The sequence below is a fragment of the Amphibalanus amphitrite genome, unplaced genomic scaffold (assembly GCF_019059575.1).
Source record: "Amphibalanus amphitrite isolate SeventyFive unplaced genomic scaffold, NRLGWU_Aamphi_draft 000254F_arrow, whole genome shotgun sequence".
NCBI classification, from domain to species: Eukaryota; Metazoa; Arthropoda; class Thecostraca; order Balanomorpha; family Balanidae; genus Amphibalanus; species Amphibalanus amphitrite.
The window spans coordinates 641,298-654,076 of record NW_024881749.1 but is presented as its reverse complement, the minus strand read 5'-3'; the positions used below and the strand labels follow the sequence as shown (position 1 = coordinate 654,076).

Below are 12,779 nucleotides of genomic sequence, written 5' to 3'. Positions count from 1 at the left end.
CGGGCGCCAGGTGGTGGCGGCGCCTCCTCCGGCTGACGGCAGGCACCGTTTGTTTGTTTGTCTAAAGCGGCCGTCACCGGCGGCCGATGGCGCCGTGACGCCCGCTGAGTGATGGCCTGGCCGCGCGCCGGCGGCAGCCTCCCCGTGACCGCGGCGGCAGCGCGCGCTGACACGCTGCAGGCTAGTGCAGCGTGTCTGCCGAGTCTGGCGCGTCGCAATCGCTGCTCTTGCGGAGCTCACTTTACGCGCACTCATCGTCACGAGGATGTTACGATCTCGTTCGGAACATCAGCGGGGCTGAAACAGCAACATCAATCATAGTCTATGTCCTGGATTCCTTGCTGGTCTCTCATAGATTTAGTGTACATATGCTCTGTCTCCCTCTGCCGTCGATCCGATGGGTCCACTGCCGTAGCCTCGCCTCCGCTGGCTCTCTTCAAGGCGCTTCGTTTGCTGACTGTGGCTCCATCATTCCCCCCCCCCCCCCCCAGTGGAACGCTTGATATGCTTCACGAGCTGGAACGCCCGCCCAAAACCCTTAACTCATGTTTTTGACGATTCCAGTTATAAAAACTGACCATCATCGATATAGATCACAATTGAAGTCTGAATAAGATGGCAGATTATATGAAAAAAGATTCTGAAGGTACTCATTACTAAAATGACCTTAGTAGGCGGCGCGCCTTTAAACCCCAGTAAACAAGTGAACAACTATCTTCTTCCACTTTGCTGCTCCGTGAGTTGCATACTGTGAGTACATTCCCGTCAGATATGAATGTTTGGTACTCACAAATTGTACAGTTGCGTTAGGAAAGCAGTCATCCTCTTCGTGTATTGGGTTGTGTTTATACTCGTCCTGGGACTTCTATCTTTCCAGATCGGTCCTCCTGTTTTCCCCGCTCTACTGGTGGTTAAAATACCTGTCCGTCCTCACCTCTCGCCCCCGACTAACCCGGTCCTGACAGCTAACTGAGCGCCGCCGTCCAGCCGATCATTAGAGAGATACGCCGCGGCCGCGCAGTGCCTCAAAACCCGACACGTAAACAAACACGGCCATTTTTCTCCACCTGACCGACTTCCCTCGCCGACAGGCAACGTGGGCTTCCAGAACAAGAAGACGACCTACCACCACGACGAGTCGGTGAGCGTGAAGACCACGGCGCTGGTGGACGTGATCGCCGACCTGCTCAAGGTGCGCCACGAGGTGCTGAATGCGGCGCTCACCTACAAGCGCGCCCGCGTCGCCGGCGAGGTGGTCGTCATCAACTACCGCATGCAGGAGGTGAGCGTGGTGTCACGGTGGTGTGGCCACTGCGCCTGAGCTTTGGTGACGCCCTTTTTAGGCCGTATGATTTCTGGAATAGATTTATACGTAGTGATATGGTGAATTAGGGATTTTTCTTTTGCCTGTGTTACTTTTGATTATCTTTTCTGTTATAACCGATTTATTTGGGCTATCTTTTTTCAACTACTCTAGAAAGACGATGCTCGTCTACGGGGACTTGCTTCTATCCAATACTTGTTATGCTGTCTATCTGCCACTCGTCCGGTTTCATGCCCCCTTGCAGTCTGTTGTTCCCGTCTGATGGTCCCCTTTCATCTCTTCCTCCAATCCTGGTTTCATCGGTCGTCATTCCGGCCATCTGATAATCCCCTGTCGTCTAATGTTATCCCTTCTGATCACCCCTGCCATGTGTACGCCCGTCTGACGAATCTCGTCCCGCCCCTCTCCGCAGGCGATCGCGGCGCGCGACACTCTGGCCAAGTGCGTGTACGCGGCGCTGTTCGACTGGATCGTGCTGCAGGTCAACAGCTGGCTGCTGGCCAAAAAGGACGTCAGCCGAGAGCACCACGGGCCCTCCATCGGCGTGCTGGACATCTTCGGCTTCGAGGACTTCGGCAACATCAACAGGTGAGCGCATCGGGTAGTTGGAGAGATAGGAGGTCGGCAGGCCGGCCGGGTCCGGACGGGAAGTGAGGCCAGCAGGCCAGCTGCTGGGTCCGTACGAAATGGACGGCGCTTGTTTGACGAGGACGTGCTAACGACAGAATACCAGCTGGCAGTTCGGCTATGCGACAGGTGTTGCCCTCGCTTTAGATGTCCTAGAATATTTGGAATGGGAACTGTAGGTATGCCAAATGACGTCCCGACTTGTTCCGATAGGCTGTTCCCCGTTTCTTTGTCCCTCTTTGGAATAGGTGAGAAGGTGTTCGTTTATTGGTAGAAAACAAACTGAGTCTTTTAAAAACTTAAATAAAATATCACTAGGGAAATCGGCATACATTATGTTGAAGATTATAACGCGGCGTAACTCGTACACGGTTAGGGGCCTTTCCTGGGTGCCACAACACCGTTGCCCTTCCAGAGGCCTCCCTGGATCACCCACCACCCTTCCAGGCGCCCTCCCTGGGTACCCCGCCGCTGGCTGCTCCGGTCGGCTGCGCCCGGTGCCCCGCCGCCACCCTGTGCCAATCGCGAAAGGTCGCCAGCTTTGGAGCCACGTGGCCGGTGCGGTTTTTGGCGCCGCCCGGCCGGTGATTCAGCCTCACCCATCATACGAGCTGAGCGGGGCGGCAATCAAAACACGCGCACGGCACGCACCCGGCTTGTGGGCAGGGTGCGGTGCGGGGCGCCCCTCCTCGGTCACGGGCTGGGGAGGGGTTCAGCGGTGGACTGACTCGGCCAGGTTCCAGGAGAGGCTTACTGTCGAGACGGAACTGCTAGATGGGGTGTCATGTTCTGGCCGATTGTTCTTGCTCGTTGCATGACTGTGGCTCAAAGTTGGCGCCTGTGATTCAATAATCAGCTTACTAAGTCAGGTGATATCCATTCAGGTCTGTGTCAGAACAAGTGGATATTTTGGCACCAGAGTTATTGTACGTTTCATGTATTTGCTGTCGCGTTGGACTTACGAGGCGTGTTTGTCGTCCAGTTTCGAGCAGTTCTGCATCAACTACGCAAACGAGCACCTGCAGTTCTACTTCAACCAGCACGTGTTCAAGTACGAACAGGAGGAGTATCTGCGGGAGGGTATCCGCTGGCAGAACATCGCCTTCGCCGACAACACCGGCTGCCTGCAGCTGTTCGAGAACAAGATGCGCGGCCTGCTCAGCATCCTGGACGACCAGTGCAAGTGAGTGAGCCTGGGTGGCGGGGAAGACATGGAGGATGGGAGAGGGGATCAAAATAAGTTATATTCAAATAAAATCCGCGATTGCTGAGGGTCAGGGACACCAGCAGCTAGACAAGACGGACTGGAACGAGGTAAAAATGGACAAAGTGGATTGGTGAATGAAGGCCTACTTGATGGAGGCCGGGCGGCGTCAGGGCTTTGGTGGAACTAGTGCGTAAAAGAATAGACAGCCGCCGCGGAGCGTTAGGATGAGCAATGGTAGCACTGCTTCTACTCTCCGCGCTGAATAGAATACTGCCTTGTGTCAGTGCTGTAAATCACCGTAAATGTAGATGTAGAGAGGTCACGTCTGAATGTGAACCTCGGTGCGTTTTCCAAGCGGCGTGGGATGTCCGGCTGCCTAAGCGGTGAGTCGAGGATCATCACGGCCTTTCACCTTTCGTCGTCGGCACTTGCTCTTATGACACTCGCACGGTTGTGCACGTTTGTTTACACAGCACAGTCTGAACGTTGGTGGCACGTGTGAACGTTGCCGACACGGGGCTATGGCTGTCACGGCTGACTCCACCACCTCTCCGTACGATGGGCCGTGTCGAACTGTGTGATGATCGGTTGCCTTCAGTCACTGTTTTATGAGAGCCTAAATGTATCAAAGTCTTATCCACTGGAAATGACTGAGAATGACCGCGGATCCGCTCTGCAGCTTCCCGGGCGCTACGAATGAGACGCTGCTGCAGAAGTTCCATAAGGAGAACAAGAACAACGAGTTCTACGAGGTGCCGCAGAAGTTCGAGCATGCCTTCCTCATCCACCACTACGCCGGCAAAGTCAAGTACCAGGTGAGCAGCAGCAGTGTCGACTTATGCTGCCTTTTTAACAGGAGTGCGTGATCAGTATTGGATAATCTTATGAGCTTTCGGAAAAGTTAATCTCTTCATATCAGCTTGGCTTTTTCGCCAGTTGTTTGAGGGATGCCAGAAGAATGCCACTTGTCCTTGCTATCAATCTGTTTTAGCAGTTTTTTTTTTTTTGCAATTTGGGGGAGATGTTTTGGGTCATTTGTACATTACTGCTCGGCCACCCATACGCATTAGTCCCTGTCTGTGTTATTCATGAAAACAATATTTTGCCAACATTCCCAGTTGGTTATCTTTTGTCCTGGTTCAGTGACGATGCCAGTGTTGAATTATTGTTGAATTAGTGATAGTCTGTTAGGGTACCCTGTGTATCCATGTGTTGCTGGTCGATGAGTTACGATGTCGCCAGACTGCCCTCTATCTTTCTCGTTGACCCGGTGACCGATGATTCATTGTCGTGTGTCGTCAGCCGAGCCGATACATCAATGTCTAACCCACGGCGTCTGTCACTGATTCTCATGGCTGCGTGCTTCGTTCGCACATCCACTGGTGCTCCCGTAGTCACATTTGCCACATTTCCTGAGACTTTATTGCAACATCGGAGGCTCCTCCTCCCTCTAAATCATGTATCTTTGCTCTCTGTCACCCATACCCCTCCCCAAGCATAACTCGCCGCTACCGCCCACCTGACTACCCCCCCCCCCCATCCCCAGGTGGCCGAGTTCCGCGAGAAGAACCTGGACCTGATGCGGCCCGACATCGTGTCCGTGCTCAAGTCGTCGAGCCTGCAGTTCGTCCGAGAGCTGGTCGGCACCGACCCGGTGGCCGTGTTCCGCTGGGCCATCCTGCGCGCCTTCTTCCGCGCGCACAGCGCCTTCGTGCAGGCAGGCGCGCGCGCCGCCGCCAGCGCCGCCAACGGACCCGGCCGCAAGCTCAGCTTCCGCAAACCGCCGGCCGGCGGCGCGCCGGAGCCGGGCAGTGTCGGGTGAGTGACTGCAGATACCTATGAACTGGCTTTGTTTTGCGTTGTTTGGGCTATTTTTAGTTGGTTTTGCTGCGAATTTGGGCTTTTTCTGAGGAGGGCTCAGTGTCGCCGTGTGTCGCGGATGGCCCGCCTCTGGGGTGACCCCGCAGCAGCTGTGTTCCCGCGTGTGGGTGACCCCCTGTTCGCGGGTATGGTTTTCCCTCTCAGTATGACTTGACCCCGCCTAGGTACTGCCGTGCCCTGACAGGCTGTCAGGATATGGCGCTCAACCGCTGACCGCCCCGCTGTGTGGTGCTGTGCCGTGACCCAGAGATATGAGCGGGCTTTACCCCCGAGATCATCACTCGCTTACCTTTATTCGGATTCGGATCCTTATCCTTACTGAACGTGTCCTCGTTTTTGACGCATTGACCCGAGACCCTCAATCCTTGGAACACGACGATCCTCTCACTCATCCTGAAGCTCCGGGTGTGCGCGGGGACTGCACAGGTGTCTATTGTTGTCCCAGCGACCATGACTCAAATACCCATTGTCGTATGCTAGATTCCTTACACGTCACAGCTGTGCTGCTGAATCGTCCATCCCCGGTATGCTCTGTTCTATCTGGGTGCGACTTGAAGGTGGCTATTATGTGACGCAATGTTGTATGTTTTGCTGTAATTGGTCGTACTATGCTATGCTGTTGCTGTTGTGATCTGTGGGAGTCAGGTGCGCGTACAGATGTTGTCCATCGCATTCATATCCCTTCCCCTTCACCATCCTCTCCCATCCACGCTCTCAGTGGAGAGAGAGAGAGGGGTATTCCACTGACCGGATCAGTACCGTCCAATACTCTCCCCAGTGTATCACTGTAGGTCCGCTCGGATCCTCGCCGTCCCGGCCTCCATACACCCCAGCCAGCTGGCAAACTGTAGCGCTGCTACCACTGACCCGGCTTCCTCGATATTAGTATGTCTCGCTAACAGTTGGCTTTGTCAGCGTTTTGGGCTTGCCATACAGCGTTTGATAGGAAATGTAGTCGATAGTGTACACGGTTTTTGCTGACATTTTTACACAACACTGTCACCGCTAGGCTATTACATCCGCCCTGCAACCAACCTGTGTCTGTCTACAGCTAATGTGCCGTCTCTAGGCATCCCCACATACACAAACTCACATACACAATACACGTCATACGCATAGATTGAGTGAAAGTGGTCCCCGCTTGGCATAGTTTGCCCTTGCAAATAACCTAGCGCACAGTGGACACACTGATCGGTTTACCGTATGTGTTAGTACATTGGCCTGTGTGGTGTGTGTGTGCTTACGTCACCGGATCAGTCTGGCCTGGTGACGTCACCTTGTGATGGGGTAATTACGCCATCGCTGACTGGTCCAGGTAGAATAATCAATCAACTCGGGGTGTGAAATCATGAAATCAGTGTAACGTCTGTTTGGTGTGTCGGCTTGTTTCGGTGTTCGCTGTGCCTCCCCGAGCTGTGGTCACTGGGGGGCGGCGGTGGCGTACTTACTCTCTGCCACGGAGCACACACGCGGCGTGTCGGCCGTCTCTGACCGCCGCGCCGCCTCCCGCTCTGCCCGCCCGCCCCCGCGCTCTCTCTCCGCCAGCCAGCGACTGGCCACCCTGTCGGCCGTGAACCTGCGCGTTCAGCGTATCGCGTGAGTGTCGGCGGCGGGCGCCGACTGCTGCCGCCCTAACCCGGCCGCGCCGCCGGCGGACCGGCGAGTGGTAGTGACTCCACTAACAGCTCGAACTGCCCGCCGACCCCGCCCACGCCCCCGCCCGGACCTGTCCCCGGCTCCCGTCTTCGCAGTTGGCTCTGTCTCTCTTTGTGTGTCGCTTTACGGGCCGTATGGACCGGGCGCGGCGGCCGTCGCCGCGGCACTCGGTCGAACGGTTCGCGCATGGCTCAGCTCAGACGGGATCGCATCAGGAACGGTCGTCTTGCTTGTTGCCCGACGTTCCATGGACATTGAGGAATTCACGAAATTCTTAACCGCATGCCTGCACCTTATCTCGGCTAATATTTGTCTCTAAATCCGACCGTCTCTGTCTGTCTGAGCTTGCCACCCGTGCGTTGCCGTTCGGCCGTTTTGCCGTGGCCGGCCGGTCGCCGCGCCGCCGGCCGCCTCTGTGCCGTGTGCTGAGCGGGCGGGGTGTGTGCTGCCGCGCGCGCAGGCCGGCCGCTGCCGCTGCCGCCGGGGGTCGCCGATGGAGCACGGTCAGCGAGTGCAGGGCTCAGCTGCGCAGCGCCGCGCTGGGCCGCCGGCCGCGCGCCGACTCGGAGGGCGTGGCCGCCGGCCTGCCTGCCGACGAGCTGCTGCTCAGAGAGGCGCAGGACATTGTCCGGTGAGTGAGGCACCGCCGACGGCGCGCCGGTCTGGGAGTTGTGGGAGGGCAGCGCCGGGGGGACTACTGCAGGGACCGTGGTCATAAGAGGGTCACTGTCGGGCAGCTAGGCCAGGGTAGCCGGCGGTGTACGTCGTGTGCGCTGGTGGAAGGTCCCACTGAAAGATGACTATGTTAAATATGCGCAACGGGCGCACTTTCCACTCTGGTAAGTAAGGGTTGAACTAAGACCGGCGACTATCATATGTAGAACTGCTCGGTAACCCACGTACGGCACACTCGAGCAGTGACCACGTCACGGTAAGTGAAACTGTAGAACTGAAGTGTCGTAGCCACGCTAGTGAGAGAATAGCTGGTAGCTCAATGGGCTTATGGAGGTATAGGGTAAGGGCGGGTAAGAGTACGCGGGCGATAAGAGTACGCATCAGCTGTTTCGGTTGCTTAGCAACGCGGGTTTGTCGAGTTCATGAAGTGACATGAAGCCGCCAGTGCGTGCATGTCACCAACGGAACGTGGGCGTTGAGCGGCGACGCTGTTGAGTTTAAGGCGATGAATATTATTTTCGAGCGCTATGATATTATTATGATATGGTACAATAATTTTGATACTTGGCAGTTGAGATGAGGTACATTTCCGTGATTGTTGTGGGAAACTTGTGAGGTTATCTGGGGAAATACTGTACAGTGCAATATTCTGTTTGCGAAGTTTTGCACAACGTTTCGGGATTGTTTTGTGCGCGAATTGCATGTACGGTAAGAGGACGCACTGTTCAGGAGGGTAAGAGTACGCAGAATTATACATTAAATCGAATATGCAGAAATATATAATTATTAATCTATCGCTCAATGACGTTTGTTTTGTAGGTATATCATCAATGGAGCACTGTGATGCAGATGCGTATCCGAAATTCTTCCAAATACGAGTTATTCTCCTTTTTGATTGTGCATTTTTTTAAAGAAACACACGACATGATTATTTCCTGATTTATAGACTTGAAAGATTTATTTTATATTTTTCTTTTGGGATACTAGAATTAACTTAAATGCCTTCTGAGTTTGAAGTTAAGCATTTGGACAATGCAAGCTGCATAGGTGTGTGTTCATATGCTTGCGTACTCCACCCGCCTGGCGTGCGTACTCTTACACACCCCATATGGTAAGAGTACGCAAGTGCAACGGTTCAGAAAATGTCAGTTTTAGACCACTTCCATTTACGCTGAAGGATCGTTGCCCCATGGGTTGATGGCTAATTCAATGAACTTTAATATTCCCTATTTGCGATTTCTTTCCTTCAAATATTAAACAAATGAGAGCAAGAAATCCACTAAGTGCGTACTCTTATACGACTTCACCCTAAATCTGAGATGGGTTGCGCTGTGGCCGGTAGACGGTCAAGGAAGCTGATTTCGGCGTCATAGACCAGGTGCTTGCAGCTCGGTTCTAGCTGGTAGTGAGGGAAGAAGATCGACCGAAGTAGAGCGTATGCAGGCCGCCCCGCATTTCTATCAGCGACTTAGTTCTTTTTAGTAGATTTAGCCTAGTTCTTTCAGCATCCATCGACGTCTGCCATTAGACTCGTCTCTGATCAGTTAAACAGATCGTCCAGTAATTTGCTCGTATGCATGAGCCTTTTTGAATGAGCTGATAATCCATGAACGTTGAATATATAGCACGGTCTGCCATTCAATTGCATCACGAACTTGTCATTTAATGAGCTGCAAGTACTTGCACGAACTGTCCGATGGACGTTTTGGAATAACTGAAGATCAAAAAGTCTGCATGAAATGTCAATGTTTTGTCTCGTCCGTTACTTGTTTCTATGATGTCCCATAACGTAAACACTTGTTTATTCCAGACCATTGCAAAGTGAATAATTTTATAGCGTTATCAGCAGTTCCCAGTGATTCGATAAGTCACCTCCCCATTTTAGCCGAGCCCGGCCAGCTCTGTAGCGAGCAGCGGCCACCACCGCTCCCCAGTCCGCCCTGCCATCGCTGACCGACACCATCCGATTGCAGTAAGAACAAGTCGTTCCGGCCCCGTGGCCGCACGCCGCCCAAGAGCGTCAAGAGCCTGGAGGGGATGCGCACGGTGGCGGGCTCTGGCCAGGGCGGCGGCAAAGGTCACGGCTCACGCAAACAGCCGAGCACGGTGACGGCCCAGTTCCAGCAGAGCCTGCAGAGCCTGCTGGTGACGCTCAACCAGGCCAACCCCTTCTTCATCCGCTGCATCAAGTCCAACCTGCAGAAGGTGAGCTCCCCTGATGAGTAGGGGTACGAGGGGTGCAGAGGACAGGAGCGAGCACATAAATGTCGGCTGATGTGAGGTAAACCATTGCCTCTGCTTCCAAGCTCTGTCAGCACAAAGCTAAATGTCTTAAATGAGGTGATGCAAACCATGACGCAACCATGTAACCGAGCTAATTCCCACTGTTAGTCACCTTATGAGCCCTTTTGTAACCCTCCCTCACCCCGAGCCCGTCTGTATTGCGCCCCATCCTTGGCGCGCACGAAGCCCAAACACCCGCCGTTCCGCCAGGACCCGAACCGGTTCGATGACGCCACGGTGAGCCGCCAGCTGCGCTACACGGGCATGCTGGAGACGGTGCGGATCCGCCAGTGCGGCTACAACATCCGCTTCACGTACGAGGAGTTCATCCAGATGTACCACATCCTGCTGCCGCGCGGGCTGCTCAGGTGAGCTGGCGGTCACGGGTCACTGCTGGTGACGGACAAGGAGGGGGTTGGGTTGCGTTGCGGATCGGGAGGAACTCGATAGGGGTGGGCCGCGAGGGTGGGAAGATACATAGAGTCTTGTCCTTATTTTGTTTGTTTGTCGTCACCTTAGCTGGTCAAGACTACGCTAGCCCACCGTCAATAGTCCGAGCCGTGTGCCTGCTATACCATTCACTGACCTCCCTTCATGCACAACTATCAGTCGGTGTTTGCAGTGTCCCCACTGACCGCCCCTGTCCCGCCCTCTGTGGACGCAGCTCCCAGTCGGTGTCTGCAGTGTCCCCACTGACCGCCCCTGTCTTGCCCTCTGTGGACGCAGCTCCCAGTCGGAGGTGGCCGAGCTTCTGGCCGACTCCCCACTGACCGACCATCTGTCCCGCCCTCTGCGCGCAGCTCCCAGTCGGACGTGGCCGAGTTTCTGGCCGAGCTCTGTCCCCACTGACCGCACCGCCCCCTGTCCCGCCCTCTGCGCGCAGCTCCCAGTCGGACGTGGCCGAGTTTCTGGCCGAGCTCGGTCTGGGCGAGGACCACCTGCAGCTGGGCAGCACCAAGCTGTTTCTGCGCGAGTCGGTCAAGGTGCAGCTGGACCACGGCCTGCACCAGGCCATCCTGCGTCAGGTGGTGGTGATCCAGCGCTGGTTCCGCACCGTCTCCGAGCGGCGACACTTCCTGCGCGTCCGCTCGGCCGCCGTCCGCATCCAGGTAGGGAGGGGGAGAGGATACGAGGGACAGGGCTGGGACGGGATGTGGGGAGGGAGGAAGAGGGACAGAGAGGGAGGGAGGGGACTGGGGAGGTGTGATCACTGGTGAACGGGAAGGAGCGACATGACTGGCGCAGAGTAAGATGACGGAGGAGAGAAGGGTTTCTGGGAACTGACTAGGGAGGGTGTTGTAGTTATGCAGTTTCTCGCCCTGACTCGCTTACAGCTTGTCTTCAGTGTCCTGCATGTGGGTGGGGATGGAGAGAGCAACCTGCTTGGCGCGGACGGCTTGTTTAAGAATGACACGGTCCAATCGCGCCCACCTTTGCTGACCTTCCTTCCCCCGTCCGTTCGGCAGGCCCAGGTGCGCGGCTTCCTGGCTCAGCGGCTCTACCAGAACCTGCGCGTGCGCCACATGGCGGCCACGCTGATCCAGAAGATGTGGCGCGGCTACGAGGTGCGGCTCTGGTACACCAGTCTGCGCCGCAGCCTCGTCCACTTCCAGGTGAGCCCGGCTGGGCGGACAGACGTAGCAGCGGACTACGGTACAGGCATCGACAGAACTGGGTCGGTGGTCATTGAGTGAGGTGTCAACGCCAATATGATGATTTTTTGGTTAGGCCCTTTCAATCTGACGAGACCATTTCAGAGCCGAAAGGATGAAAGGAATTAGGGGGAGATATTGGTCTGGGCGGGCACCCTAGTGAGTCACCGGGGCTGAGCCCATCACGTGGACAGGCCACCCAGCCCCCTGACATTCACTGCACCCGGCTACGGGCGTGCTCCTATGAGAGCTTCTCGCTTGGGATCAAGTTGCCCATCCAGCCCGGAGCAGGGGGCTGATGCGTGGATGAGAATGATTTGAATGTTTTGACTTCTGAGGATGGAAACGACGGATTTGTGATGAGGTCGAGTTGCTAGTGCCCGTTTTAACACTATGATACGGCTAGACGATTTCGTTATGACCAATCCTGAATGGACCATTACCAAATTGGATACAGCACGTTTCGATGTGCCTATATCCCCGCGTGCCGTGACAGATGTTGTCTGTTTGGTGTGTCTCCACCCTGAGCTGACCTGTCTGTCTGCCTCCGACAGGCGCGGGTGCGCGGTAACAGCACGCGGCGCCGGTTCGCCGCCGCCCGTCAGGAGTACCGGCAGCGCAAGGCCAGCGGTCACACCTCTGAGGTAGGTGCTCCGGTCGGCGCGTAGGCCAACAGAACAGGGTCGGCTGTCAGGCCTGCGGTCAGACCTCCTGCTAGGGGCAGTGGGCCAACAGTCAGGCCTGGGTATACTTGTCACGTGTCTTGACTGAAAAGCAACCTTTTATTATCATTATTCTGTAGTTAAGACATTACATCGAGGTAGTTGAAAATAATTCCTGTGCAACGCTGTCCATTTCCAAGGGTTATGACGTAATCTCATGGACGCTTTTGATCGATGAGCGCGTTGGGGTCCTTGTTATTGCGTCTCTGTCTTTCACCTCACGCACCTGTACGTGGGTGCGGTGCCGCCGTCTGACCACGTCCCCTCTCGCGCAGTCGTCGCTCGACATCTACGGCGTGGACAAGTCGGCGCCGGACGAGGCGTTTCTATCCAAGGAGTCGTCCCAGGAGGAGCTGGATGAGCGGACGGGGCCTTTCCCGGCCGAGGCCCAGCGGCGACACCGCGACAGCGAGGAGTGAGTGACGGCGGGACGGAGGGGAGACCGGGCGCTGTCTTATAGTCGGACTACAAAACAGTTTAGAGGGATGAACAGATGGATACTATGTTCCCTGGCAGGCCACGAACTGAAGAAGGAGTTACAGAGTAGATTACTGCCCCTAGCTGGTGGAACATCAAATACGACTAGAGGTTTTCAAATTCATCATGCATCTTAAGCCAGGGCTTTCCTTTTGCGCTTTTCCCATAAAGTACCGTAGTTCTTCGTATGCTAGAGCTTGTCGTACTGCTCTGCTGTCGCTCGGAGTCGTTAGTTATCTGGCTGCCGCCTGCTCTGTCGACTGCGCTTGGCTATG

At 55.5% G+C, this 12,779-nt stretch overlaps 1 protein-coding gene across 6 annotated transcripts in view; it reads left to right on the top strand.

Annotated features, from left to right (window-relative positions):
* The window catches only part of LOC122386505 (unconventional myosin-IXAa-like), a 65,733-nt gene that overhangs the window by 43,440 nt on the left and 9,514 nt on the right, over nt 1-12,779 (top strand). For 4 of the 6 annotated variants that reach the window (XM_043375764.1, XM_043375765.1, XM_043375768.1 and 1 more), the window contains 12 exons: nt 1,092-1,282; nt 1,737-1,912; nt 2,934-3,134; nt 3,838-3,973; nt 4,705-4,976; nt 7,156-7,326; nt 9,344-9,575; nt 9,864-10,021; nt 10,537-10,762; nt 11,120-11,266; nt 11,860-11,949; nt 12,303-12,442. In XM_043375764.1, coding sequence (XP_043231699.1) covers nt 1,092-1,282; nt 1,737-1,912; nt 2,934-3,134; nt 3,838-3,973; nt 4,705-4,976; nt 7,156-7,326; nt 9,344-9,575; nt 9,864-10,021; nt 10,537-10,762; nt 11,120-11,266; nt 11,860-11,949; nt 12,303-12,442 — 2,140 coding nt within the window. Of the gene's footprint in view, nt 1-1,091; nt 1,283-1,736; nt 1,913-2,933; nt 3,135-3,837; nt 3,974-4,704; nt 4,977-6,584; nt 6,636-7,155; nt 7,327-9,343; nt 9,576-9,863; nt 10,022-10,536; nt 10,763-11,119; nt 11,267-11,859; nt 11,950-12,302; nt 12,443-12,779 lie in introns of all 6 variants that reach the window. The other 2 variants (XM_043375766.1, XM_043375767.1) reach the window with 2 other exon arrangements.